A 27,129-nucleotide genomic window follows, 5' to 3' on the forward strand; every position below is an offset into this window, starting at 1 on the left:
TCAGGAGAACATGTTCCTTCTCTGTGGAAACACCTGTTTCTGCCTCTCGTACATGCTGACGTACGATCTGAGAAGATCCTCCATTGTGTCGGCCTGAAACAGGAGGAAATGGATGTCACTGTCAGAAAACATGTCATTTCAAAACCACCACTGTCAAATGTTGTCATTAACACTTGTGGGCAGACTGATCAAATACTGTATTTATTATAGTATATATACATATATATTATAATATATTACAGAATAACAAATATTTGCCTCTTCTACAAGAAATATTTCACCAACATATAAAACTGAACTTAAAACACCGGTCCCGGAAAAATCATTGCATTCACCACATTACTTGCTCGAAGACTTATTCTTTTAAAATGGTCCCACTCCTCCCTGCCAACTCATAATAAATGGATTCAGGACGTACTGCAGTGCATCACACTGGAGAAAATTAGGCTTTCCCTAAAAGGGTCCTCAAGCAGTTTCTATAAGATGTGGCAGCCCTTTATCACATATACATTGACTCACTGACTATTGTAGCAGAAACCAACTGAGCCCCCCCCCCTTTTTTTTTTTTCTTTCTTTTTTTTAAATGTATTTTATTTATTGAATTAATTATTTATTTTACTATTATTATCACTATTTTTTTTTTCCCCATTGTGTGTAACCATGCTCCATTATGTAATTACTATGCATCTATGCTTTTCCTTAGTATCATATCTATTTACTTTCTGTTTCCTTGTTTATAACTTGTGTGTATGTCGTGAGTGTGAATGGATTGAATGTGTGAGGTTCAGGGTGGGCGGGTGGGTGGGCCGATATGGGTAAATAAGAACTGGATCTTTAACCTGTGCTGGAACCATTGTCATTTGTAAGAACTGAGATCCTGACTGTTCTGTGAAAACCAATAAAGAAAGTTTGGATAAAAAAAACACCGGCCCCTCACCTGTGTGGACTCGCAGACGAAGTTGAAGCCCTTCACCAGAGTACCTACGGTCATCTGGAAGAAGTTCCCTCTGCTGTGGTACTCCAGGATGCGGCTGAACGGGTGCATGACCAGCAGCTCCTATAATATTGATGTTATGATTAAGAATCATCAATAATTTGTTACCTATAAAAAAAAGCTACTGAAATTTGACTAGAACAACAGTGTGTGTGAAATTACATACCTTGTTTGTTGGGTCTATTAAACTGACACCTTGCTTGCTGATGACGATCCGCATTGGGTTTGGGTAGCTAGGTTCACATGTTTGCTGCGAATGAAATCATGGATGACATGACAAAACAGTTTGCTCAAAATGTGTTTCCTGCCAACTTTTCTTCCACGTCGTCCTGGTTACTCACTTTAACTTCAAAGAAGGAGCAGCCGAAGGTCGGCCAACTTGAAATGACCCTCAGGAAGGCAAGTTTGGCCTCCTGCACCGTGATGCCGCTTTGTTTGTTGTAGGAGGAGATGATGTGCTGCAAGAAGGAGAAAAAACAACACTTTCAGTCCTCCGGCTCTCATCCCTCTCTATTATTATACAGATCATACGAAACCAGTTTCTTCCTCCTCTACCTTCTTCCACTCTTCTTTGGACATGATTTGTGTCTGGTCTGCAGGAACCAGCTCACTCAGCATCCTGGGTATCATGACAAACTGCGTCCTGTCTGAATCTACGTTGCATCTGAACAGCAGCCCGCCCAGGTTGATCATGTCCTCTTTGGTGCACTGGTGGTGTCCGCGCAGGTACTTAGGCAGCTCCTACACAGAAGCAGAGCAGACGACGTGCATCACAACCAGTCTGAGGTAACAGAGTAACAATCCAGCAGCACAACGCAGAGTGTGATGGTTTGTGACACTGTACCTGTGGAAAGTGGAAGGTGAGGTCCGCCACATGGTCCTTCCCTGGACTAACGTTAAACCAGAGCTTCCTCTTATAGATCACCAGGTAGGGAGCATTGACCTGGTTGCCTGGGAAACAAAACCTGAATTATGAATATGAAAATGGACTGACACATAAAAACTGAATGTGTTGATAAGATGCGGCACCTTCTTTCACTCTTTTTCCTCTCTTAGGCGGTTCTGAGGTCTGCCTTAAACTGTCAAAGAAATATTTCTGCTCCTCCAAGCTTGTGATCTAAGAATGAAAAAATAATCATCATGATGCTGAAATACGAACGAGAGATCAAAATGCATGACCTATTTCTTTCTCCACATGAAGATGACTCCTTTTATTCATGGAAACTACACTATGAAATGTTGCTTAAAATGCTGCACACACACTGTTCCTGTCAGTTAATCCCACCTTGGTTGTTGTTTTCAGGTACAGGCCGTATCCTTCAGGTGAGCTCAGACAGATCTGATCGGCAACACTCTCGCACAGGTCTTTCATGGTGGTGGTCGACGTTACCTCGATTATCTGCACAACACAGGAAAGGAAGAAATCAGAATATATTGTCTACAGGTCCAACTTACAACAAATAGTTTGATATTTTGGGACATTCACTGACACTACTTTCATGTCTGTGTGGTAAACATGGAGCTGGACTCAGAGACCGGCCTGCTGTTCCCCCTGTTTCTAGTCAAGCTAAACTAAACTAAACTAAGCTAAGCTAAGGTAAAGTGAGATGCTGCTGGCTACAGGTTCATATTAGTGTAGCATATCTGGGATTGGTGTTGAGCTTCTCATCAAAAAACAAGGTACCAAAGTATTAAATTGTTATTTTAATTTGGAAAAGGAAAAAAATAGATCCTCAAGTTAACTAAACTATAGGAAACAGGGTTTTCTTGTGTTTGTGAAAGACAGACACTAATAACAACAACACAGTGACCGGAACTGGATGTGAAAATGAGAAGAAGAAGAAAAAAAAAAACTGAATGCAAAGTGAGAAACAGCTCCAGGCTCCTTCCATTAGTGAGCACAGAGAAGTGATGCCAGCTAATATCAGTGTCATCATCAATTGTCAGGGAGATAAAACAGCACTGAGAGTCTGGAGACTAATGGACATCTTGTCTCAGTGTTAAGAGCAGGGTGTTGTGTCTTACATCACTCGTGTCATTTGGGAAATGGATTTTATGGAAGATCCTGGTGCTGTTCTGTTGGATGGCGTCCACCTCTACCGGATGGGGAGGGAGCTTCCTGGGCTTTTTGCTGAGGACACAAAGCATTCAGATAAATGAATATTACATACACTCCCTAAAATATTACACATCACCTGAAATTCTAATTGTAAAACTGGAAATGGACTATTTAATATTTCAGGTAGAGAAATTCAATCCAAATAAATCCAGAGAGATGGTTTTCATTTTGAAATATTCCAGTGCTGTTAATTCAGCGATCATTAAATTACACGCATGACATCAATTACATCAGGGATTCGGCTGCTGATGAGGTTCAAACTAGAAATGATTTGATTCTTTTCTCGCCCATTGAACTAACTTTGAGGTTGATAAAATCATATTAATCCACTGACTGACTGTGTCTCGGAGGATACTTTCACTTCGCTTCAACGTTTAAAACGTGACAACTTCACCTGTGAAGAGTGTGTGTGTGTGTATAATGACGATGATGAAAGCTGGTACTAAGCAGAATTATCAGGGTCACATTTAGGACAGTCCAGAGGGTTAGCATACATAAAAAGTGCATAATACTAGTTTTTACTTATAATATTGGATATATTGGTCCTGGGTGAATGAAGATTAAAAATGAATGATGGTGAATAGTTCATTTAGTCTTTGGAGACACTGTACAGTTTTCCAGCTACTGAATCCACAGTGATAGTATTAGTTGCAGGTCTGACTACATCTCCTGCAGCACAAACTTGTTATCACACAGTCCCACTTAGAGTTTTGAGGTGTTTAACGTCTCCTGACAGAATCACATTCAAAAACACGTTACTGTTGAAGGAGAGAAAAGAAAAGGTATGCCTACACACGCTTACTAGTTGCCACAAAATAATTTTTATTTCGCACAACGTTTCCATCACAGGTCTTCTTCAGGTGCCAATAGCACCTGAAACGTGCGAAATAAAAATTCTTTTGTGGCAACTAGTAAGTGTGTGACCATACCTTTTCTATTTTCTGGCTTTTTTTTTCTGCATTGCCCTGCACCTTGTACAGCGTGATGGCCATATAAAAACCTTCTTTTTCTCAAAAAGTGAAGCTACTGTTGAAGGAGAAAACATCAAAGAGTTTGTGCATTTAATTGAAGCATTTTAAAGGGATAGTTCACCCAAAATTCAAATTTCACTCATTATCTACTCACCCTCATGTCGACTAAGGGCTGTGAGAATTTTCAGAGTCCTCCGTGCCTTCTCTGAGTTACGGGGGGGGTTGTCCGCGCAGCAGTATTTGTCCATATAATGGTTGTCAATGGATACCAACTTTCTTCGTCCAAAAAGACACACCAAAAATCATCCAAATACATCCATACTGCTGGTCTGTAATGTCCCTCTTATATTGAAGCCCCGACATGAGAAATTGTTCCGCCGGTCAGTGCAAATAACACGAGATTTGCACTGACACAGGAAGAGTAGTGAACTGAGACACTGGGAGCTTCTGCAACAAACAAGCTTAAAATATAGACTTATTTAATTTTTTTGTCGGGGCTTCAATACAAGAGGGACATTACAGATGAGCTGTGTGGAGGTATTTGGATGTTTTTTGGTGTGTCTTTTTGGACGAAGAAAGTCGGTATCCATTCACAACCATTATATGGACAAATACTGCTGCACGGCCCCCCCCCCCCCCCGTAACTCAGAGAAGGCATGGAGGACTCTGAAAATTCTCACAGCTCTTAGTTGACATGAGCGTGAGTAGATAATGAGTGAAATTTGAATTTTGGGTGAACTATCCCTTTAAGGCCTAGGACATCACCATGTGATCTATGATTTTTTTTTTTTTACTGTTGTCTGACCTGTACATCCCATGCAGCCTCTGCAGGCAGACGGAAGCCAGCAGGTCTCTGGGCCTCGACTCCAAGAAGCGCAGAGTGTATCTCATCAAATTCTTACTGGGCAGGAACAAGCCTGAACACAGCCACATCAGCTGCCAGCCACGCTCCATGCTCAACCTGAGAGAGAGAGTAGAGGTATTCACACAGGGGAGTCAAATATTTTGGACTTTTCTTTAAATTCTTCAGAATACTAATGTGCAGAGTGAAGAGGCACCTGTTGTTGTTGCTGGTCATCTGTCTCATAATCTGACAGTAGATCTCATCCTGCAGTTCTTCATGCTGAGTGGCCGGACCAAAGATCTGGTCCGTCAGCTCCATGGGGCTGCGAGCGTGTTTGATGGGGTAGTCGCCCATGTACTTCAGGATAGGTGGAAGAACGGGTCAAGGACAAACACAAACTGTACACTGCAAAAACTCACAATCTTTCCATGAATATTTGTCTTATTTCTAAACTAATCTCTTTCTGCTTACATAAGACTCATCACCTAAAAATGAACTTATTTTAGATAATTTCCACTTGTTTCAAACAAATTTTCACTTGAAATAAGTAGAAAAATCTGCCAGTAAAAGCAAGTTTTTTTGTGCTTGTAATGAGAAAGAAAAACTTGCTCCACTATTTTTCTACTTATTTCAAGTGAAAATATGCTTGAAAGACATAAAAAGTGTCTAAAAACCAGCTACTTTTAATGTGATGAGTCTTATTTTAAGTATAATGAGATTTGTTTTGACTACAAATAAGACTAATATTCTTGGTAAGATTTTGAGTTTTGCAGTGTATTAAATCTAGACTGGGGTTTCTATCACACATGCTCACTCTGCCTATTGCATACAGACGGTTTCTTGATGAACAATATTGTGCAGTTTTGAGCTGATTGAAGACACCGTGACTCTGAACAGATTACACATCAGCCTGGACCCTGTGCTCTCATCTAGATGAAGAATTTAATTGTCATCCAATGAAACAACTGTGTGAAACAAACCATGAAACAGCTCCATCTGAAACAGGAAAGAATTTTTTTTCCTCAAAGGATATCAGTGAAGGCGCTACAAGCCAGGGAGCTGAGTTCAGAGTTGCTGACCAGATTCTTCATCATCGGCTGCTTGAGAGGTTCTCTGGAGCAAATCCACAGTTTCTCCTTCCTGACCCCTTTAGATGCGCCATGCCAGCCCACGTCTTTACCTGCAGGCCTGTGTGAGTCAACGGTTAAAACAATTCTATGATTGTCTTTGTTGAAATGACCTCAGATGCAATGCTGTTTCATTTGCACTAAATCCGAATCTAGAGATCAATGTTCAACTGTTTATGAATCCAGCTGCTACAAAGGAAATGCTATTACCTGAAGTTCTCAAGTGCAAACTCTTTAAGGGAGACAGGGGCCACTGTTTCTTCTCTCTGCTGGGCGTTCTGTGTGGCCGAGGGTCTGCTTGATCCTGAACCCAGCAGCTCCTGAAGGGTCAGAGGCAGTTCGCCAGTTACGCCACAAGGGGGGCTCATGTGAATCATCATGCACATGGATTCACTGCTGCATACAGCTGGAAAACTCACAGTTGCGTGGTCTTGAATAATTTCATGCATACTTTTATATTGTTTTTGAAAATATATCATTACTTTGTGTAAAAACAACTGCATCTATAGGAAATTATATATATATATTTGGTGTATATATGGACCAGACAATCTAATCTCCATCATTTACCTGCTCATCTTTCTGTAAATACATTTTAAAAAAAAACACTATATTGTTCACATTCACTCAGTTTTGATGTGTGTATAGTGTTTATGATGGGGTTTTTTTTGTTGGAACTCTTGTATCTGATATACAAAACACATTCACCTGTCACATTTCCTCCTGCATACTGTACTTCCATCCTACAAAAAAGAGTAAAGAGAAACTCTACCAGCATGTCTTCAGTGGGCTTAGTGAGAGTTGGCAGAAACTCTATTTTTTCCCTGCCGACCATTCCACCGATATCGGTCCGTTGGTTGGTTGCTCTTATCCAGATCGCCTCGGGAGAATAATCCTCATCTTTTTCTACCAGCAGCAGGTCGCCTCGTTTACACGCCAGAAACGTAGCGTCGTCTGCGGGAGCAGAGAAGTTTTTGTTCCTGCATGCTCAGTATACAAAAGATGGTGTTTATGAGATCTGATACTCTGTGAACTCGCACCTTGTTTACCGGTGTCCTGCAGAGCCACTGCGTACACAGAGTGCTGTCTCAGTCCTTCCAGGTTATACTCTATTAGTGCAGCCATGTCCTCTGCTTCACCACACTTCAGAACATACTGTCCTTGGACTGTGACCAAAGTCACTGATTGGTCACTGAAAATGCTGCCACCGGACAAAGTCAGTCAATCAGTTTTATTTATACAATTAACAATTCAAAATGCTTTTCAGGGGAGTACATTTGTATAAATGAGAAACTATCCATACCTCGTCTTGTCGGTTTTCTTCACCTCTAGGTAAGAAAGCTCAAGAAGTCTCTTTTCTCTTCCATCCATGAAGAAGATGCCGCTCCAGTTGACTGCCACAAAAAACCTGCTTTTGGGCAAAGGAGGTCCTGTGGACAGATGTGGGAGAACCAGAGGTTCAGGGTGATGGTCTTTCACTTCTCAAACTCTAATTGGAAATCTGAGTTTATACACAGGTACTTTAGGAATCAAACACAAAAACAGCCGCACATACATATTCCACACATGTAGTTCATGACAATAAGTAATTAGGGATAATTTCAGATGTGTAAACAATAATTACAAAGCATTCATACCAATAAAGAGAAATATGGCCATCCAGAAGCCCCTGCCCTGTGTACTGAGGACATTTGGAAATGAAGCTGGGTGTTGACTGACCTGACATCATTGTAACTTCGTAAAACTTGGAGAAGTGGAGCGGCCATTTCTGTCGGCCGATGTCCACCAGCTCTGCTTTGACAATTTCTGTCTTCAGCCTCCCTTTGACCTCTGGATCCTGCATGAGATGGACATTCAGTACACATCTTTAGCTGCCTCACCTTCACTGCGTTCATATGACACGGACGAATTACAAAGTTTCAGACTCTTTTCGGCCCTTTTGTTTGACCGCATGGCTCCGTACCTGTGAAAGCGCTGTGCTGATGAGTTCGATCCATTTGTTCATAGATTTGCTCTCTATGAGCGGGGTGGCGATGCACTCCTCCACCACCCTCTGGACGTTCTCTCTGCTGTATGCAGAGCCAAACCTGGTGTAGTAGTGCTTTGTCGCCAGCTCGACGTATTCATCTTGCTGCAATGTGAAATACATGTTGATTAGATCTACTTCATATTGGTTTATTTCGTTTTGCTGTTTTGGGTTGGAAATGGATATCCTTTAAAAAGATGGACCAGGAACCAGCGATATCTACAAGGTAGTGACGGATACTAACTATGATGAACAGGGGAAATGTTCAAGAACAAGTTCGGAACAAGACTCATTAAGTTCATTTTCTGTAGCTCCAGAAACAAGCTGTAAACACTTCACTCTCATATTTCCTCCATGTTGGCAGACAGTTGCTCATCTACACATCCAATAGATAAGGAGCAGCATTAGCATTCATTTGGAGTTATATTTCTCACCACCTGTTAAACTTTTCATTTTATTTTTAGCGTTGTGCTGAGAGGGAAAACATCTGTCTCCTGCTAAATGTTCCACTGTGTTTGTTGCAAACATTGTCGATTTGTAATTTAAATAGGAGCTGCTCGTGTACAGAGGGATTATCAGAGCTGTTCACACTGAAAACAGCTGCCTACAGCTGTTGGAAACAACGCTGAGGACAGTGAAAGACACAGAAAACAGCAAAGTTATAGGACAATAAACAAAACAATGATGATAAAAAAAGAGAAGGTGATAATTCTCAGTTCGTCATTGTCAGTGATTGTGTTCTCATTACACATAATTAATTTGACCCATGGTTGACAAAAAAAAAAATAGATTGATTATGGCAGCTTTAAGGTTCAAATTGCACAAATAAAAAAATTAATTACTGTACCCATGAGCCACTGCTCAGATTTACCATTCACTTTTTCTGACCTCAGCTAACCTGCTAAATTCATTTAAAATGCTTATTGGCACAGTTAGATTAGATTTAACATAATCCAGTAGACTCTTTAGAGCTGCAGCTTCACCATTTAGAAATGTTTCTATAACCGGAAGTAGTACCAGCTTTGTAGCCTACTTTCACTAACTATTTTAAAATGAAATGAGAGCAAGACAGAATTTATTGTGTTTGACTCCCCGCTGTCATTGGGGGATGAACCCATCCTCGGGCCAATCTCCTCAAATACGCTCAACTCTGTGAAAAGTCTGGGAGTGCACCTCGATAACTCTTCTAAATTTAGAAAACAAATTTCATCTGTGGTCAGCTCAAGCTTCTTCCAATTGAGATTAATAAGCAAAATAAAAGCCTACATTCCCCCGGGTGACTTAGAGAAAGTGGTGCATGCCTTTATTACAAACCGGCTGGACTACTGCAATGCCCTGTATGTGGGCCTAGACCAGTCCTCTATCCAGCGTCTCCAGCTAGTCCAAAATGCGGCCGCTCGCCTTTTAACAAGTACTAGGAAAACCGAGCACATAACCCCAGTGTTAAGGTCTCTCCACTGGCTTCCTGTTTGCCAGAGGATACATTTTAAAATGTTATTGTTGACCTTCAAAGCCATGAATGGCTTGGCTCCCCTTTATTTAGGTGACCTGCTTGTTCCCCACACTCTATGTAGAACATCACGGTCAGCTGACCAATTCCTCCTCAGCATACCGAAGTCAAGACTAAAAACAAGAAGCGATCGAGCTTTTACGGTCGCCGCTCCTAAACTTTGGAATAGCCTACCATTCCCAATCAGAACAGCTCCAAATTTAGTACATTTTAAATCTCTATTGAAAACCCACCTCTTCTCCCTGGCTTTTAACCCTTGACCGATTGTTTTATCATTACAGTTTTATTGTATGTTGTGCTTTTATTCAATGTTTTATTCAATGTTTATTTTATTTTATTGTGCTTTTATTATTGTGTTTTTATCTGATGTTTAAACTGTAATTGAAATTGTTTTAATTGTAAAGCACTTTGGTTCAAGGTGCTATATAAATAATAAACTTGACCTTGACCTAACTAACTAATTTACCCATATACAGTAAATGGTCAAATGTTTTCACAAGTAAACTGAACTGTTTCACTGCTTTAGGCCTCACCTTCTCACTGACGTACTCCGCCGACTTGATTCCCTTAATGAACTGCTTGTAGATCAGATCTGTGCTGTTTGGGTCCAGTGAGCAGTCATGCCACGGTGTGAACAGCTCCTTGCGGATAGAGAGACTCCAGGGGGCGTCCTTCTCCTGTTTGCCCTGGCGCTTCATCTCTTGCTCACACTGAGATACTGCATCCAACACGTGCTTCCCACAGCTGCCCAGAGACCACATCTGGAGGTGAAAAAACCAACAAGATTCAAATGAATGTGGCTTTCCACAATCATTTCACTACTTACTATCAGTTCTGCATTTTTTTTAAGTGCAGGAGTAAAGCTGACCTTTTCATAGAGGCTGATGTACAGGGAGAATCCATACATGTCTTTGAGATCCAGCTTGTCAGCCACAGTTTGACAGATTTCTGCAGAAGTGCTGGCTGAGTCCAGATGTAGACTGACTGTACGGTCGTCCGTCAGAATCACAGACTTCTCTATGGGCTTCTTAGTCTTTGCAGCCTGTCAGCAGAGAGAAAGATGAGACTGGATTGAAATCAAGGAAAACGACCTAATAAGCAGTGAATCTCCCTGCTTTCTGCAGTGAGGGATTCTGCTCTTTTGTCACAACACTTGAAAATCAGATTTTCAATGATCACAGGCAATGCAACAATGAACCTGACTGGGAAATGACTGTCAGTGCCGAGCAGAGGAGATACTGACAGACAAAACATCATAACAAAACCAAAATAGTTTCAGGTATTTTCTTACCTCTAGTTCTATCCAACAAGGCAACTCTTTTCTTTCTCCATTGTCTACTGTACGATGCAGGCGCTCCACACAATATGCAGCATAAACTCTTGGCCCTCTGTGGAGAAAACCCTCCAAATACTGTGGAGCGGAGTGGAAAAGAAAAGGGTAAACATGGCTGTTTGTATATGTACATCATGAAACATACAGGCCCTGTTTTTTTTCTACAACTGATAAACAGATTAACATAACAGTGATTCTCCTATTCGTCCATACACCAGGGGGCGGGGCCTCCTGCATGAAGCACCAGTGTTTTTCAGCATCTCAAAACACCAGAGTCTTCACTACTGGGTAAGCTGCTGCAGACTGACCTTCATGAAGTGGTCTGTTGGAGGGAAGATCCCCAGACAGATGGAGAGCAGGGTCCAACCAAGTACACGACTCTTTCTGTTCTTGTTGTTTACCAGCTGCTTGCAGATCTGACAGTAGATCTCATCACTAGTAAGAACAATGAGTGATTCACAAAGTGTGGAAGAAGTGGTAGAAGGTATTTACAGACAAATTAAAGTGAACGTACAGAGAAATACTGGAATAAAACAATAAAAATGTTTCAAAGCTACATTCAAACACTTTATTTACAATAATAAACATTTTAGCATAGCTTCTTTTTAATGTTTTCAAGTGTTTTTGTGTTTTCTCTCTAACACAAATATATCTCCCCTGTACACACACATTGCATAATGTGCAACTGTGTACAATGACATAGCGTTTTACCGTATGTCTCGCCTGGATAGACCGTATCCTGTGATGATGTGCACTTTCTCCAGGGCTGAAAGAGGCCGATCCAGCGTCGGACCTTCTCCAATCAAAATGTCCTCATCTTCTGTCAAGTTCTCAGGCTGTTAACATGACGACAATGAGAAGGATTAGCGTACAACACACAGGCGGAATAATAACACACCGTAGCAACGTTGGTGCTGACCTCCTCTGGGATCGCAGACGCTCTTCTGTTTCCACCTCCGTGCTTTTTCTTGTTCTTCCTCAGTATTTTCTGTCAGTTGAGACATGATGATTAGAGGGAAGACTGATGACTCATATTTGACTTTCAAGCTGATCTTATGATATGATATTATGCAGCAGCTGTTTGCAGTGAAACTAGGAGAGCGTATTTGGTTCGCTACTATACTGAAGCACTGGATCTCTGCAAGTAGCTTTTAATGGTGCTAATTTTAAGGGGGGACACTACAGGTGAATAGGGTAAAAAAAAGTTTAACTAACAGATATCACCATGAAACATCCCAAGTTTATCACTTACATTAAGACAAAACATTTTTGTATTACAAGTTTTGTCAAATTTTATGTTTAAATGAGGCAATATCTAATAAAATATGCACTAATTTGCATACATTTCCAGAACCAAAATCTGAAAAATGAATAAAGCCCTTTTCAAAATTCTTGTTTTATTTTGTTGACACATTAGAGTCAGACGTTTTTACAGAGGGGATCTTGGATATCTCTTTTTATCACTCTGTAAATGAGAAAATACTGTCATCACCAGCGCTAAAAAAAATCTAATTTCGCCATGTTTTTAGGAATAAAATGTTGTATAAATCAGGCTTTGAATGATATATCAACAATCCCCTCTGTAAAAACCTATAGACAGGAACAAAACTGGAAGGTTTGGTGTCTGTAGGTGAATGAAAGTGATCAGTGAATGAAAAAACAGTGTTTTTGCCTGTAGTGTCTCGCCTTAATGCTACTCTGAAGGGTTTCTACCTAATAAGACACAAACATTTAGATAAAGGCAAAAACACTCATTGAATTTAAATGTTCAGCACAGATTTATTACTTATCATGGCATCTATTGTTAATCAACTTTAATCCTGAGGCAGCGAAATGTGTGTAATTGTCTTTTCTGACTCTTTACCTGGTCAAGTCCCACCAGGTTGCTCAGCCTCCTGCCTTGCTTTTGAGGCAGCAGACGAAACATAGTGCTGGACGCTTGAGACACTGTATCCAGAGACTTTGGCTCTGGTAGGTCCTCCATGAACCGCAGAATAATCCACCACACAGTCAGACATGCCTGTGGGGAGAACGAGCGGAGAGGAACTTGTGAGATAGAAGGTGTTGGAGGTGACGGTGAGAAGAGAGCTGCCTGTCCTCTTACCAGCGCATCGCCCTCATCGTCATGTTGCAGAAGGGGCTGCTTGAGTCTCTGGGTGATGTGCGCATGAGTAGCGTTGCCCTGGAAGTTCAAGCTGCTGAACCTGGAGAATGAATACACGCTGGTGTCGCCATCAAACTCGTCCTCCTCTTCTTCATCTTCATCTTCATCTTCCCGCAATGAGGTAGGGGTGCTTGACTTTGGGACCATGATTTCTGAATTGGAGCTTGAGTTGAAAAAAGAGGTTTCCTCTACTGGTTCTGGTGTGATCTGCCTCTTCTTGATAGTATAAAACAAACAACATAGATTAGCTGAGTAAAGTAAAAATAGGCCTATTATATATATTTTAGGATTTTTTTTATATATATTCTTTTAATCAATAATGGCGCAGATTAAAAAACAGAAGTATCATCTAACCCTGAAGTCTAATTCTGCTTTTTGTTCCACCACTTCCACAACAGGCGGCAGATCAAACGAGTTCTCCTCTGAATCATGTTCAGACAGTGGCTCGGGCTCCGACTCGGGCTCCGACTCGGGCTCCGACTCCTTGTTGGACTGTGAGTCGAGTCCTTGCAGTCCCCTCTGAAGCGCCAAGGCTATTTGCTCCTGCTCTTCTCTCCTCAGCTGTGAAGTGGCCTGTGGTGAGTTTGTGAGGTGAGAGAAAGACCCAGAGAAAAAGTGTTCATTTTTATTCAGAATACACCTCTTTCTTGACATTCATCACTGCAAGGCGTTTCTCGTTTCAGCGCTCACATCATTCATCATCTTCTGAGCTGCCTTTCTGGCCAGCAGTCCTCTGGTGTGGGCCTGCAGCAGTATGGCCGCCTGTCTCTTCCGCTTGAAGCTCCTTCTCATCAAGTGGCGTCGCACCTGCAGTTAATCAGCACTCATTCATTATCTTATCATGAATCTTTTTGTGATGCAAATCAACTTAATGAAAAAGTTGTTTTCTCTGGAAGAAAAAGCAGAACGGGTGTAACATACATTTAATATAATTTAATAATTTAATATTTAAGAAAATATTAGTAATATTGATTTCAATAAAAGAAAAAGCAAATATAAAATGCATTTAAACATGTGGAATGCATCGGAAAGGAATCATTTTTAATTATTATTAATCTTTAACGAGTTCCCATGAATTGTAATAAATGTAAAGTATATTACATGCATACTACAATATCTACTACATTGAAAAATGTCATATGTTCACTCTAAGTCAGTGCCCAGAGTACATGCCTGTGTCTGTATGGTGACTGCTGCTGCTCTCTGTTGTTGAAACAGTAACCGCTGCTTCCGACCGCGGATCTTTGATACCAGCCGGTCAAAGCCACGCATGTGCTAGATGGAGCAAGAGTGAAAACAATGACAAAGGTCAACTGACCTGAGATACTGTAAGTCTCTTATGAGTTATGACAGATGAACATGTTGTGTTTAATGTAACATTGTGAAGCATCAATCACTTTTCTTTCCTTCACCTTTCTTGCCTTGTGAGCTCTCCAGTGCTTCTGCAGCACCACAACAGCTGCCCGCTTCTTCAGAAAAGACTTCCTAGAAAAGAGGTTCAACAAAGCCTTTAAGGAATAAACAACCACATATGCCACTAATGACAAATCATTTTCGGTTTTATGATCTCATTTCCTCTCGACTCATCTCAGAAACTGCACCTGTCTTTGTGTCCAAGCATGACCCTCTGGATCACCACGGCTACCCTGCTGAGCTCTTGCTCCCTCAGTCGTTCCAGGATGGCGTCATGGGCATCCTGCAGCAACATGATAAAAGACTAATTCATATTTCTTGATTTGTGAAGGAAAATCCTGACAATCGGATGTCATAATGTTCCAGGATTAAGTCATCCAAGGCTCATAAGCAGCGACATGATCAAAGTCAGCTGCAGCGCAGAGTAATAACTGAACAGTGCATAAATCACAAAAAGAGAGAACGTAATGTCAACAACAGATGTTAGAATCTGCTCTGCTTCATAACGCTGATATTTCTTCACAGTGCCAGTGAATACTGTTTCAGCAGTGACGATCTGCTGAGTCATTACATCTTTCGAACATGGTTTGAGTTATACGTTTTCTTCACCTTCAGGAAAATCTTGGTGCTGCCTATTTTCCACTCATCCTCCCCTGTAATCACCGTCTTGCAGATGGCTTCACAACAGGCAGCAGCTTTCTCCTGCAGAAACAATAAAGTCTTTATCTGAGTGCTGAAACAAGTCTAACAACAGTCCAAATTCCTCCACGGTAAAAGACAGGAGGAAGTTATCAATCTGGCCATCACAGTGTCGCCATCCTGTAGCAATAACCCATTAAATTCCACAAATATGACAGATACATATTATGAAACATTCATGTCACGTGTGATCATCAACGAGGCGACATAACGACTAACTCTTTTGGGGTCACAGACGGTCGTCTTCAGCAGCACTCGGTAGCGCTTCAGGAATTCCTTAAATGTGTGGCGAACTGGGAATCCCAGTTTCCTGATGCAGATGGTGTCCATCATGCCGGAGTATCTGAGCTGACGCATGCACAGCTCTCTGTCGAACACCTGCAGGAGAAATGATTAAAGAGGCTGTGAATATTAAACCTGTGCATTCACAGCAGCAGCACCACTGCTTCAAGTCAACCACCTGCATCACTAACGCTGCTTATTATTTCAAAGAGGAGATATCAGAGGTGGGAGAAAGTCCCTATGTTGCAAGTCCAAGTAGAGTCTCAAGTCTTTGCTCTCAAGTCTCGAGTAGAGTCTCAAGTCTTTGCTCTCAAGTCCCAAGTCAAGTCCAAGTCCTAAGATTTTTGTTTCGAGTCCCAACCAAGTCCTAAGATTTTAGTTTCGAGTCCCAACCAAGTCCTAAGATTTTTTTTCGAGTCCCAACCAAGTCCAAAGATTTTTGTTTCGAGTCCCAAACAAATCGATTATAATTAATGATACATAAAGATCATGACCACGCCTCAATTGTTAAGTTGTTATTATGCTATTTAAAATTGACGTAGGCCTACAGTAACACGCCAGAAATCTTGCGTGATCGAATGTGATCTAACGTAGCTTCTCTGTTGATGCTAGCCATCAAAGATACTCTATTAAACCGTCTTTGGTAGCCATGGAGCTTTAGCCACGCTGGTTTGTTATGCTACGTGTTCTGCAGTCAGATCGCTTATTTATTGGTTACATTCAATTTCACATCACATTCCGCGGAGCCGGTGACTCAGGATTGTCGAGTTCCCCCACACACAAGCCGACTTTTGATCCAAACGGTCACGATTATCGGAGCCGACAATTGTAAATATTGAACATGTTTAATATTTACGATTGTCGGCGCCGACCGTTTTACGAGCCGATTGTCGGGAGAATTTAAATCTTAAAACACCACAATCCAGAACCAGAATCTCATAAATTAATCTTAAAAGCCTAAGATAATTGGGCGACTTTTGTCTTTGGTCTGAAGGGGGAAAATCGGGGCAAAATCAGCCAGATTATCTTTATGTGTGTGGTAGGCTTTGGTGTGTTGGCATTAATTATACAGCCAAGACTGATAACAGGAGTGGGTTCCATATAGAACGTCTCTGACTGGCTGCTACAGTATAACATTGATGTGATTATTTTAATATTTGTGCTTGCTTCATGTGACTTGACTTGAATTCAAGTCAAGAGGGTTAAGTCCAAGTAGAGTCTCAAGTCTTTGCTCTCAAGTCCAAGTAGAGTCTCAAGTCTTTGGCATCAAGTCCCAAGCGAGTCCAAGTCTTTTTTTGATTTGATCAAGCAAGTCTTAAGTCATCAAAATCGGGACTCGAGTCCAAGTCAAGTCTCAAGTCCCGAGTCCAAGTCCACACCTCTGGGAGATATACAACTTCATCTAAATCTCTGGTTCAAACCAGACATGGTGAAGCAGCATTTAGCTGTGATGTTGCACACAACTGGAACAAACTACCAGCAGAACTGAGATCAGCCCCAATTGTGAGCACTTTTAAATCCAAGTTAAAAACATTTCTCTTTTCATGTGCTTATAGCTGAGCTCTTTTTAAGAACTTTAAACTTTATCTATTTTCTTTTCTTTTACTTTTTTATTCTTCTTTGCACCTGCTTTTAACTCTGTGTTTTTTGTTTTTATGCTGTTCTTTAAAAAAAAAAAGTTTTGTCTCTTGTGCTGTAAAGCACATTGAGTTGCCTTGGTATGAAACCCGCTATATAAATAAAGATGCCTTGCGTTGCCTAAACATCATGCTAATGTGGCAGCGCTAACATGCCATGTTTGCTTATTATTTAGCATGAGGTTTGACAATTAGCATTTAACAACAAGTGAGGCCTGAATGTAATTAGTTTTACAGATATTTGGTCATGAAAAGTTAAGGGGGGCAGGTCCCAATATTTAAGTTCATCCTGGGGACAGCATGAATGTGTTCCAGATTTGATCAATTCATCCAATAACTGTGACCACAAAAGAGAATTAAATCATGGTGACAGTCAAGGACAGCCATAAGGATTCCTCTCTGGGTGGCATAATATCAACCTGTTGGTTGTGCAATAGGAAACACAGGATTATAGTGGTAGAAGTAGCGTTCATCCTCTGGGACCACAGGTGTATAGATTTCATGGTGATCAATCTGAGATTTTTTAAAATCCAGACTGTAATTTGTGAAGTGATGGACTGACTGATACTGTATCACTAGAGTCTACTATGGGTAAAAAAAAAGAAAAAAAGTCAATAAATATTTACTACCGTTAACTTCAAAGGGTGACTGAAGCCTTGCTGCCATTACACCAACATTGTACTTTACACTGGTGTTTACAGATTATACCCCAGGAAATGTCTTCTATTGGTTTATGACACACAACAGGAAGATTGTGTTGTTTATTCAGTGCGAGGGCAGATGGTGAGAGGATGATTGGAAAATGTACTTTATCGTCCTCAATTGCAGGCGTAACCATAGCGACATTATCACTGTTTCAGGAAACAACAGGATTCAAATCTTAATTTGTGTGCAGAGGCTATACAGTCCTTGCTGCAGCCGGCCCCGGTTCGATTCCCGAATCTGGTGGCCCTTTGCTGCAAGTCTTTCCCCCTCTCTCTGCCTCCCCGTTTCCTGTCTCTCTCAACTAGCCTATCAAAGCCCCAAAAAAAGGACATCTAAATTTGTATGAGTCTTCTTTCACATTTAAAGGGACAACAAGGAGTTTCTATTTGGTTATAAAAAAGTCTCATATTAATGTGGATGAATCTACGTTACCCACACTTGTTAATGGGCCCATTTTCGATAAATATATTGTTTTGTCTCTATCGTTATTTTGTTATTATTAGTGGTGGCGGAAATGCTGGTCGAGCCGACCAGCATTTCTTTACTTGCGGTTTCACGGCGAGTCATGAGAATAACGCAGCCGAATCGCCGTTTCGGAACTACGATGGTATGTGATCGTCTTCGAACCTCTATGACTTTAATTCTTGATGAATGAAAACATGAGTCCGTCTTGCGCCGGTCAAAGAATTTCACGGTGCGCGCGGAGGCTCATAAATGTAGTGTGAAAACGCTTCGCTTTTCCAAAACTCCTTGTTGTCCCTTTAATCAGGTTTATCTCCATCTAATTTGTTTATTGTACGTAATCGCCAGTAAACCTATAATACAATAATAAGCTTAAATTTAACCATGTGATACAGTTCAGTTTAAAAATGTTAAACATAACCAGCACTGTGCGTTACTGTGCAATAGCCACACTGCAGTGGTTGCTCTTCTGTCACTCACCTCAGACTGCTTGTCATTGTTGGGTTTGAAGCAGCGGATGAAGAAGGGCTGGCAGGCAGACAGGGCCTTCATCAGGGAGTCCAGAGACTGACGGAACTGGCCGCTCAGCGTCGGTATCTGTTTACGTTTGTCAGCCTGGGCCTGCACGGATGACAGAGAGAAGACCAAACCTCAGCATGGACAAGCAGCAGCACAGTGACAACTCTGACACCAGCGCATATCCACTGTATCCCACAGTGGACAGGAAATAAATCTTGAATTACATCTTAAAATGTGGTTTTCTGTATGAAAACATTTGAAACAGGTAAAATAACTTTCCCGTTTACATGATAGTTTCATTTGAGAAAAGAAGACATAGCAACGTGAAACTGAATGAGATTCATACTGTACCCGTAGAGAGCTCTTGGGTGTCATGATGACCCTCTTGTTCTTCGCCATCTTCACCCCATTGTTTGAAAGCTCTCCCTGAAATATCTGATGAAGCAGCTTATTGTTGGACATTTCAACCGCCTTGATCATGTCAAAACTGACGGCGTCTCTGTTCTTTTCCAGGAACCCTTGACAAAAAGAAAAGAAACATAACTGAGCATCTGACGGCACAGTGTTCAGTCTTTAGTCGGGGCAAAGTGCAAGTCGTCAGCGTACCACTGGACTCATAGTAGACCACGCCTGCAAAGTGCCGGATCCCAAAGTTTGTGTCGTATTCTCCCTTTGAGGCGACGTAGGCCTTGTCTCCACCGTGCTGCTGGTTCATCTTGTTCAGCATGGTGATATCTGAGCCCTGCAACCCAACACGTTTCAGTCAGAAGAGTTTACAGGAGAAAGGATAGACCGACACATGTGAAAACAAAGCAACAACGCCACAACCTTTGGGAAATGGCTCTCCTCGTCGATCAGAGCCAGCAGGTTGCAGGGTTTCCCCGCCAGGAGCTCCAGGATGTTCTGATTGTTGCTGAAGTTGATGTTATTCCACACCACGCCCTGTTTCAGGTACTCCTCCTGCTCCAGCTTGAAGATGTGACTCACAAAGAACTGCTGGAGCTTCTCATTGGCAAAGTTAATGCACAGCTGCTCAAAACTGTGAAACAACAAGTTGATATTTGTTGAGATTAAAGCAGTTGAGCTGTGGAGATGTGATACACTCAGAGTGTGAAGAAGAAGTGTCCTCACCTGTTACTGGTGAAGTTCTCAAAGCCAAAGATGTCGAGCAGGCCGATGGACAGGTAGGAGGACTTGGGCCGCTGAGCTAAGTTCTTATAGATGACACTGTTGATTTTCTCAACGATCCATATGAACAGCTTGTTGTAGATCGCCTAAGAGTTGGAAACAGTTCATAGCTGAGGTGGGGGATTTTTTTTTTTTTTTTTACAATATTTTTTATTGATTTTTAACTTTTACAAGAAAAGGATGGATACATAATATGGTCCACAGGAATGAAAAGCAAAACAAGTAGACAAATAATAATAATAATAAAAAAAAACAACAACAACAACAACAACCGTCAGCTCAGATCTATATAATTAGGGTTTACAGTAAAAAAAAATATATACAGTATGAGCATTCAAGAAAATCCCTGCAACATTATACAAGAGACACCAGGCTCTACATACTTCAAATAGGGTTCCCAAACTTTATGGAATTGGTCTTTCAGATACATTAGACCAATACATTTGCAGTTTTGGACATGACCAGAAACAGTGAGTTAGGGTACCAATTTCAATCTTGCATTTAAGGCAAGTGGGTGAGAGAGTCGGATTGAAATAATGTCTACGGTTGGGAGATATGTGCATTCTGTGTATAACTTTTACAGTAACTGCATTGCTTGGGCACGATTACAAACTGAAATTGACTTAGCATATTTCCAGACATTCTTCCATTCTTCATCATCAATTATGATATTTAGCTCCTTCTCCCACGTGCCTTTAAGCTTCTGCAACTTATTTGGGGTCGTGAGATACATAGCTTTATACAGTAAACTTACAGATATCTCTCTCCCATAGTGCCTTATCTGCAAATAATGAAAAAAGTCACATCTGGGGATAGAATATTTGAGGTGGGGGATTAACTGTAGTCTTGTGAATGGTTGCCTCTGATTCCTGGATCTTGTGCGGTTGGAATACTTCCTTATCGAGTGTAATACAGCAATTGACATTTATAAGGTATGAGCTCTTTAATCTAGGGTCAGCATCCAATAAGGAAATGATAACATGTTGATTTATTGTCAGTAGCTGGGTTTCATTACCTTGACGAAGGCGTCTCTGCAGTCGGCGGCCTGGTCAGAGCTCAGGGGTTTGGTCACCCTCTCCTTGTTGGTCATGAAGCTCCGGTGGGTCAGACTGGTGGACAGACCAGACTTCTCTACCTGCACAGAGCAGACACACCAACAAAACTATTTAATGTTGTTTACCGCTGAAGAAGTTAATACCGGTAGATGACAGATGAAGAGACCGACCTCCAGGAGAGACGCCGCCATGTTGAAATGTTCCGACTTGCTGACAGCACTGGTTTCCAGGTTGTCTTGAGTGGTGGCTGATGGGGACAGAAGATTAGGATCAATAATAATCAATTATAGTTCATTTTGTTAGAGAACTCAACCAAGAAATGATATCATAATGAGAGTTTTATCTTAAACTAAAGTGTATTTGGATGAGTGGTAGAAATGCAATTCAGCAATGTACAATTTTGAGGTACTTCATTAATTTTTTTTTATTTTACTTTTTATTTTTCCATTAATTTTGAATTAATATATATACAGCTCTGGAAAAAAGACTACTCCACAATTTTCTTAATAAATCAGCTCCTCTACAGCCGTTTATATCAACACAAGCGTCACCTCAGCTACCTAATGAGGCACTGATCAGGTGACCAACTGAACCAAGTCATATTTAATGAAGAAGATAATAAAAAACACTGCTGCCATTAAAAAATGGGTGTTATTCCTCCAATGTTGATTTCTGGACTCTTCCCAAGTGTTGTTTTAAATGAATAACTTGTTTTCTTTGCATTATTATTATTTCAGGTCTGAAGTCACTGCATCTTTTTTGTTATTTTGACTGGTTGCCATTTTCTGCAAATAAATATATATATATATTTCAAATGTGAGAGAAATGTTGTCAGTAGTTTATAGAATAAAACAAAAAATGTTAATTTTACTCAAACAAATGCCTGTAAATAGTAAAACCAGAGAAACTGATCATTTTGAAGTGGTCTCTTAATTTTTTCCAGAGCTGTATACATATAAATATATTTTTTATCTATATTTTTTTTTACATATAATCTATATTTACATTTCATTCTAAAGCCCTAGACTGAGCATCATACTGATACTGTGTATTAGTACCATGTCCTTTTACTGAATTCAGATGTGTGACCCCTGAGGTTCAGAGCAGAGGAACCTGAGGTGATGCTCTGCTGTTGTAGCTCATCCACTTCAGTCTTCATTGTGTTAGTGAACAAAAGATGTTTTTTTTTTCTTTACAACAGAGTGGTTATCTGAGTTATTGTACATCCCTCCAGTGTGGCTGCTCACCTCTGACCTCTCTTATCAACAAGGTCTTTCTGTCCTCAGAGCCAATGATCTCTAGATGAGTTCTTTCTCAGTAAAACTCAGTTGGAGCTTTTGTGGGTGATCTCAACATATTTAAAGCGAACATATTAACTGAGGCTTTGACCTGTATTCACATAGTTAGGTGAATTTCAGTGGTGATTGGCTGAGCAGGTAGCACAGGTGCCCAGTAGGTAGGTGTACTACTACTCCACTACACTTCACTTTTTACTCCATTACACAGATGTAACAGTTGGGTTGTGTACTTTATCATTATATACAAGACCTCTGCAGAGCTTGTAAAACACAGCCCATTACAACACACATTAAGCCCCTCCCCCCTCCACAACCAGCTGCAACTCAGACATTCTGCTGATACATTAATACATTACCAATTCATGTATAAATGAATTGCAATATAACAATTATAGGAGCCATTTTTAGTATGGTTTACTGCTAATAATTAACTTGAACATGTTGTAGATGTATTTTACATTGTGGAGGCTGATTACTTCCTCCAGTACTACTTAAACTTTTTGAATAAATGAAATAATTAACTGAATTTTACTGAAATAAAACATACATGCAAACAATAATAAAAAAAAATGCACATGCTGACCCTCGAAGCAGACGTTTCCCAGGTGTAACATGGCTGCCAGCAGCTTGAGGATTTCCTGGCGCTGGGTTTCTGAGAAGGTCAGGATTTTCATGGCCGAGCAAATGCGGCTGTAGTCTTTGGCATCGTCCCTGCCGTCACAAACGATACAGTCGCCCTGCGGCAGATGAAGGGGGAATTATTAACAGTATGAACAGGATATGTTAATTTGTTCAATGTGACAAAAAGGAGCTATACTGACAGTTATTTTAATACCTGAGTAAGAAATGTGTATTCCTGTGTGTTCCCAAGCCTCAGAGCTTTTCTCTCCTCTGCCGTGATGCCTGCCAGCATGCAGTAGAAGATGTGGTAGTTTCTCTCCTCCACTGCCTGAGGTGGTGGATTAAGAATGAAATGTTATATTAATTAATTATTATTATTATTATTATTATTATTATTATTATTATTATTATTATTATTATTATTATTATTATTATTATTATTATTATATTCAGAGATGGACAGAGTACTCGACCCCAGTACTTGAGTAAGAGTACAAATACTACTAGTCAAAATTTACTCCGTTACAAGTAAAAGTAGCTCAGTCGACATGTTACTTGAGTAAGAGTAAAAAAGTACTTGCTTTTAAAGGTACTTAAGTATCCAAAAGTACATGCTTTTAAATTTACTTTAAGTAAAAGTAAGAGTAAGAGTACATTTCTTATTTTTCACATCAATGAATTACTATATATTTTTTCTAAATTAATTTAAGGACCTTTTAACTCTTGTTTCTGAGAATTAACTCTTTGAAACCAGCTGCACTGATGTGCTGCTTTTAGAACCACAATGTTATAAATCTGCAGAAACACAAATAAAATGAATGGGATCATAAGAGGACAGCAATTGTCATTTTCACGTTTTACACCCCCCCCCCCCCCCCCCCCCCCTCACTGGATGACGTATTTCCGCTTTTACATAGATCCCAGTGGCGTGCACTGTGATAGGTTTCCTTCTTTAACAAACACAGCTTGTGTCCAATAGTATTTTAGAAAAAAAAAAAGAGCAGACCTGAAAGTAATGAGTACTTTTCAGCCTTTCTAGAAATTAACTCGAGTAAAAGTAAAAATATTCATCTTGGAAATGTATTCAAGTAAGAGTAATAAGTACCAAAGAAATCTAATACTCAAGTAAATTGACTCTGTTACTGTCCACCACTGGTTATATTATAAACTGAAGGTGCTTGAAAGAGATCATCTCTGTCAAATGAGTGAACACGGTCAATGGGCCGGTGAGAATCTGCTGCCCTTGTTGACACTGATAGCCTGTTTATATAACATGGTCTGCTATAGATAATGTTTTTACAAGTTTACAGTAAAGATCGGCCCTGTGGACAGATAAAAGGGAGGTTTGTTTGGACAGAGCTGCCTCACCTGATGGCACACACGAGACTTCTCCAGAAGATACTGCTCCACACGAGCTCCCTCGATCACTCCGTCCTTATTGAAGAATATCTCCAGGTATTTACCAAAGCGACTGGAGTTGTCGTTGCGGATGGTTTTAGCATTCCCAAAAGCTGAAATAGGACAGGACAGAGATCAGTACATGTGTGTCAAATAAATGTCTTTGTTTCTATTGTATGTATATATGGGGCGTTTATGGAATAGGATACTAGGATTAAATCGTAACAGCATTGCAAGAAAAATCTTTGAGTAGGACACCGACACTCTGACTAATGAGACATGGGATAGGGACATATATGACATCTTGCTGAGAGCTGGATATGAAGACCGTTATTATAACAAAGAGAAAGTTGAGATTAATGTATTAAAAGACATTATTTTTCAACAAAATAAAGATAGATGGGCATTAGATATTTGGGGTAAACCAAAGCTGTGTACTTACTGTGAAATAAAACAGGTATTTGGTCCAGAAAACTATGTTTTGTATAATTTGTCTAAAAAGAAAAGATCCCTGTGTGCTCAATTGAGAGCTGGTATATATGTTGGCACAGCAGAAGATGATAGAATTTGTAATTTATGTGACATCCAAGAGGTGGAGAATGAAATTCATTTTGTGTTCTACTGTCCTTTCTGACTCTATAAGACAAAAATTGTTTAGTAACGGAGATCCAAATAATGAATTTGTGTGGTTAGACGAAGGTAAAACATCTTTTTCATTTGAATATTTTAGCATTTTCTTTATTTCTTCAAAAGGCTTGGGCAACGAGATGAAGAGCGATATGTAGTTGAATACTGAAAGTAATCTGAAATTATTTATTTATGTCACACCTGTGTGGCAGGTAACACCAACAGGGAGGTTGTTATTGTGTCTTGTAATCTCATATGGGATGGGCCACAGTGGTGGCATGACACGAAAATAAAAAATTCCCTTCATTCATTCATTCATTCATTCATTCATTGTATGGGCTCATTTCTGAGTGTGTTTTCTCTACATTTCAGTACAGTCTCACCTTCTAGTATTGGGTTGGACTCGAGGATCTGTTGTTCAGTCCTCTGCTCAGACAGCTCCCCGCTGATAGCTACCAGGTACTGCAGGATCAGCTTAGTGCTCTCCGTCTTCCCTGCTCCTGACTCCCCGCTGAGATGAAAGCACAGTGAATGATTTATAGTGATTGAAAGGTAACGTCCAACATCATTCCCTAACCCGGGGAGGCGGGCTACAGTTAAAGAGGCACATCCTGACTGCCTGAATGAGATATTCCTTCCTGACCTGATGATGCAGCACTGGTTCCTGAGGTGGCGTGTCATGTTGAAGTAGCAGGACTCAGCGATGGCGAAGATGTGCGGCGGGAGCTCCCCGAGCTTTCTACCATGGTACAGCCTCACCTGAAGGACGTCAGAGCAGACACATGAAGCACAGCACGGCCAGAGATTCAGCTGCTGCTCGTATGACTCAAGTTAATTCAAGCAGGTCTCACCTGGTCAGCTGAATATAGAGGAAAGTCCTGATACGGGTTCACCGCAACCAGAACAGAGCCTGTGTAGGTCTAAAAACACAACACTGAAGTTAAAAGACTGAATCAATAAATAAAAAAAAGACTGGTTAAAATCTGTCTGCTTTTAATTTATTCCCTATTCTATCTGGATGTGCCGTTAGTTTTGTTTTTATGACTCTGGCTGTGAAATATAGGTCTCTGAGATGGGCAAAGTGAGTATAAGACACCTTTAACACATTAAAATGCAATATGTTCAGGTTATAATGTCTTAGGTAAGAGTGAAAGTCATTTCAGAAAAACATTATCTTAACCCCAAAGGTCCATTAACCATTTTCTCTCCAGAGATTTCAACTGCATCTCTCAGCATTGCCCATCTAATGGGGTTTCAGCCACATGCTCCAATGATTGAAGATAAATCACAACACAACAAATAAGATAAGAAATTTTAGTTCAAGGTAAATGATGGTATAAATAAAAACTGAGGTCTCTAAAGCAGGAGAAGCTCTAAAAAATGATTCCGACTTTAAATTTCATGTAAGAAATGGCAGCAAAGGGGAATTGTGGACAAGAAGACAAGATTTAGATGAATAAAAGATAAAGCTGCTGCACATCTTCTGGGCAGAGAGGCAAAAATAAATGCTCCCATGTGACTGCAGAGGGGCTGCAGTCATTCTGAAAGCAAGACAGATGAAGTTAAATATGAGCTCCTTTTGGCCACATCACCAAAAAATACAGAGCTGCTTTCGGGTTGTGTGGCAGCCAGCAGCAAAAAAAACAAAAACAAAAGAATACATCTCACAAAATATGAGAAAACTCTTGATGCAAATGTCGAAAAGTTCTATGACAGGACAGAAAACCGCACAGCAAAGACCTGGATTTAAAATATCTCAGAACTTTAAAAAATGATCTGCAAGGAGAGCCGAGTGAGAATCCCTAAATCAAGAACAGACAGACTCTTTGCTGTAACAAAAAAAAAAAAAACATTTGCAAGCTGTGATATTTGCCAAACAGATGGTCAATGAGCACTGAGAAATGTGCCAACACTTTTGTGCACACCTCATTTATTTTTGATTTGTCTCTTTTTATAAATTGGTGAAATAAAAAGTAGTGGATCAGAGCGAGGGTATTTCGGTGTGCCTCACGTAGATGAGTCCTTGTTTGTGTCGGAGCAGCAGGTTTCTCAGCAGACCGGCCTCGGTCATGTCCACCAGCTTGATCATGTCGTCCACACCCTCCACTGACGTAGGGTGCATGATCTTGAGAGAAGC

The 27,129-nt window shown here is 40.5% G+C and overlaps 1 protein-coding gene across 1 annotated transcript; it reads right to left on the reverse strand.

Annotated features, from left to right (window-relative positions):
- Positions 1 to 27,129, reverse strand: LOC311000621 (unconventional myosin-VIIa-like; the record flags this gene model as incomplete). Its single annotated transcript, XM_083991361.1, has 47 exons — positions 27,004 to 27,129; positions 25,844 to 25,912; positions 25,636 to 25,751; positions 25,376 to 25,503; positions 24,336 to 24,478; positions 23,182 to 23,295; positions 22,930 to 23,083; positions 21,219 to 21,295; positions 21,009 to 21,128; positions 19,937 to 20,079; positions 19,634 to 19,844; positions 19,412 to 19,547; positions 19,157 to 19,323; positions 18,767 to 18,907; positions 15,420 to 15,578; positions 15,111 to 15,203; positions 14,690 to 14,784; positions 14,501 to 14,573; positions 14,262 to 14,363; positions 13,779 to 13,895; positions 13,443 to 13,661; positions 13,029 to 13,304; positions 12,789 to 12,944; positions 11,844 to 11,912; positions 11,636 to 11,760; positions 11,233 to 11,359; positions 10,883 to 11,002; positions 10,460 to 10,633; positions 10,125 to 10,352; positions 8,019 to 8,186; positions 7,775 to 7,892; positions 7,359 to 7,485; positions 7,096 to 7,247; positions 6,828 to 7,009; positions 6,266 to 6,375; positions 5,962 to 6,116; positions 5,143 to 5,296; positions 4,890 to 5,045; positions 3,020 to 3,125; positions 2,280 to 2,393; positions 2,024 to 2,111; positions 1,839 to 1,945; positions 1,550 to 1,735; positions 1,336 to 1,452; positions 1,161 to 1,244; positions 938 to 1,057; positions 1 to 93 (listed from the first exon to the last, which is right to left on the reverse strand). The coding sequence occupies exons 1-47, from the start codon at positions 27,112 to 27,114 to the stop codon at positions 1 to 3; spliced, it is 6,300 nt and encodes a 2,099-aa protein (XP_083847487.1). The 5' UTR covers positions 27,115 to 27,129.

Source organism: Trachurus trachurus, assembly GCF_905171665.1.
Source record: "Trachurus trachurus genome assembly, chromosome: 17".
Lineage (NCBI taxonomy): Eukaryota > Metazoa > Chordata > Actinopteri > Carangiformes > Carangidae > Trachurus > Trachurus trachurus.